This window comes from Chlorella variabilis, assembly GCF_000147415.1.
Source record: "Chlorella variabilis unplaced genomic scaffold CHLNCscaffold_2, whole genome shotgun sequence".
Classification (NCBI taxonomy): domain Eukaryota; kingdom Viridiplantae; phylum Chlorophyta; class Trebouxiophyceae; order Chlorellales; family Chlorellaceae; genus Chlorella; species Chlorella variabilis.
The window spans coordinates 2,179,450-2,181,858 of NW_005435086.1; the positions used below are offsets into that span (position 1 = coordinate 2,179,450).

The 2,409-nt window shown below is 72.9% G+C and overlaps 1 protein-coding gene across 1 annotated transcript in view; it reads left to right on the forward strand.

The window, feature by feature from the left end:
* Nucleotides 1–2,409, forward strand: part of CHLNCDRAFT_138139 (hypothetical protein) — a gene marked incomplete at both ends in the record, with an annotated part of 5,881 nt that overhangs the window by 2,946 nt on the left and 526 nt on the right. Inside the window, 5 exons of the mRNA XM_005851245.1 lie at nt 79–304; nt 610–859; nt 1,168–1,374; nt 1,642–1,750; nt 2,009–2,280. Coding sequence (XP_005851307.1) covers nt 79–304; nt 610–859; nt 1,168–1,374; nt 1,642–1,750; nt 2,009–2,280 — 1,064 coding nt within the window. The remainder of the gene's footprint in view (nt 1–78; nt 305–609; nt 860–1,167; nt 1,375–1,641; nt 1,751–2,008; nt 2,281–2,409) is intronic.

Here is a 2,409-nt window from a genome sequence, read left to right on the forward strand (position 1 = left end):
ACCTGCCCTCCCTCCCACCGCTCGCGTCCCCCCACCCATCCTGGCCCGCCGCCCCCCTCCCTCACCCCCTTCCTGCAGTCGACCTGGCCGCCGAGCAGGGCGGCAACATCGAAACGACGGTTGCGGGGCAGGTGGCCAAGCACGGCGGTGTGACGTGCATCGGTTACACCGACATGCCCTCCCGCCTCCCCGCCCAGTCCTCCACCCTGTTCTCCAACAACATCTCCAAGTTCCTGCTGTCCATGGGGCCCTTCACCGGCCACAAGGAAACCTTCCTGGTGGACCACAAGGACGACGCGGTCAGGTGGGGGTGGGGGGGGCTTTGGGGAGGGGTTCCTTGGGGAGGGGCAGGCGCAGTCGGGGAGGGCTGTGGTGGTGGCTGCGGCGGCGGCGGCGGCGTGTGGAAGGAAGCAAGCGGCCGTGCCGCGGCACCCTGCGAGGGCTGGGGCCGCTCTGCTGGTGGCCGGCCCGCTCCAAACGTGCCCTAGGAGGCGTGCTTTGGATGTATGCGCCACGGCAGCGCGGCCCTGGTGCCCTCGCCCCACCCCCCACACCACCCCCCAAACCACCCCCCCACACCACACCACACCACCACCACCACCCCCGCAGGGGCGCGCTGGTGCTGGAGGGCGGCGAGCTGCGGTGGCCTGCGCCGCCGCTGGCGGCCCCCGCCGCGCCGCCGCCGCGCAAGGAGGAGGCCAAGGGCAAGAAGGAGCTGACCCCGGAGGAGATTTACGCCGACACGCTGCGCAGCGCGCTGACCACCACGCTGGGGCTGTCGTGCATCGTGGGCCTGGGCGCCGTCTCCCCCTCCTCAGCTTTTTCCTCCATGATGACCAAGTTCGGCCTGGCCTCCATCGTGAGCTGGGGGGGGGGGAGGGGCTGTGTGTGTGTGTGGGTGGGAGTGTGGTTTGGCGGGGGTAGTGTGCATGGGCAGGCGGGCAGGCGGGGAGGCCACGCCGCAACCGCGCAGCGGGCGGGGCTACCTGCCATGCGGCCGCCGTGGGGCTGGGGGGCGCGTGTCCGTCCTGCCGCTGTGCCGCGACCAGCCCGCCGCCACCCGCTTGTGTGGGTGTGTGTGGGTGTGTGTGGGTGTTCGTGCCTCGTGCCCGCCCGCTGTGCTGTGACCAGCCCGCCGCCCCTGCCCCCCTCCCCCTTCCTGTGCAGTGCGGCTACCAGACGGTGTGGGGTGTCACCCCCGCCCTCCACTCCCCGCTCATGTCCGTCACCAACGCCATCTCCGGCCTCACAGCCGTGGGCGGCATGGTGCTGGCGGGCGGCGGCCTGGTGCCCAACACCCCCGCCCAGACGCTGGCCGCCGGCGCCATGCTGGCCTCTGCCGTCAACATCGGCGGCGGCTTCAACCATCCCCAGGTTGGTGGCTGGTGGTGGGGGGGGCCGAGATGGGGGCTCGGGGGTGCGTGCCAGCAAGGAGGCCTGGGCCTTGCTGGCCGTCAAAAGCAGCGGTCCGCCCCTGCCGCCGCCTCCTGGCCTTCGCCCGGGGCTCCCTTGCTCCCCACCTGTGCCCCTGCCGTCGCCACGCCCCACCCTGCGGCGCACGGGGTTCCCCCCCTGCCCTCGCGGCCTCATTCCGGCACCACCACCCACCGTACCGCCCCCGGTACCGCCCCCGTACCGCAGCGCATGTTGGACATGTTCAAGCGCCCCGACGACCCCCCGGAGTACAACCAGCTGTACGCCATCCCGGGCGCCGCCATGCTCGCCATCTACGCAGCGGGGCACTTCACGGGTGAGCGGTCCCGCAGCACTGCCAGCGCCAGCGGCAGCGGCAGCGGCAGCGCGGCGACTGGCACGGCTGGTGGCGCGGCCCCGGCCATACATGTGCCGCCCACACATGCACACAGCCCGCCGCCTGCCAGCGCACGCCTGCCCTCTTTGTCTGATCCCCGCCACCCACCGCCGCCTGCCCCGCCACCACGCCGCCCCCGCCTGCCCTGCCACCACACCACCGCTGCCTGCCCGCCCCTCCTCCTCCCCACCCCCGCAGGCCACCCTGAGATGGAGTCCCTGTCGTACCTGGGCTCCGGCGGCCTGTGCATCGCCGCCATTGCGTGCCTGTCCAACCAGAAGACGGCGCGGCTGGGCAACGCGCTGGGCCTGCTGGGTGTGGGCACCGGGCTGGCCGCCACCCTGGGCGCCGTCTCCACCACCAGCGGCGACCCCGCGGTGCTGGCGCAGATCCTGGGCTCGCTGGGGCTGGGCGGCGCGGTGGGGGCGGCCATCGCCAAGAAGATGGCCATCACTGACCTGCCGCAGATGGTGGGTGATGGGGTGGTGGTGGGTGTGGTGTGTACGGTGTGAACGCGGAGTGCCGTTGTTGGGCGTGTGATGTGGCTGTGGCTCTGGCTCTGGCTGCGGGTGGTGGTGGGGAGCGCGCGGCGCCTGGGA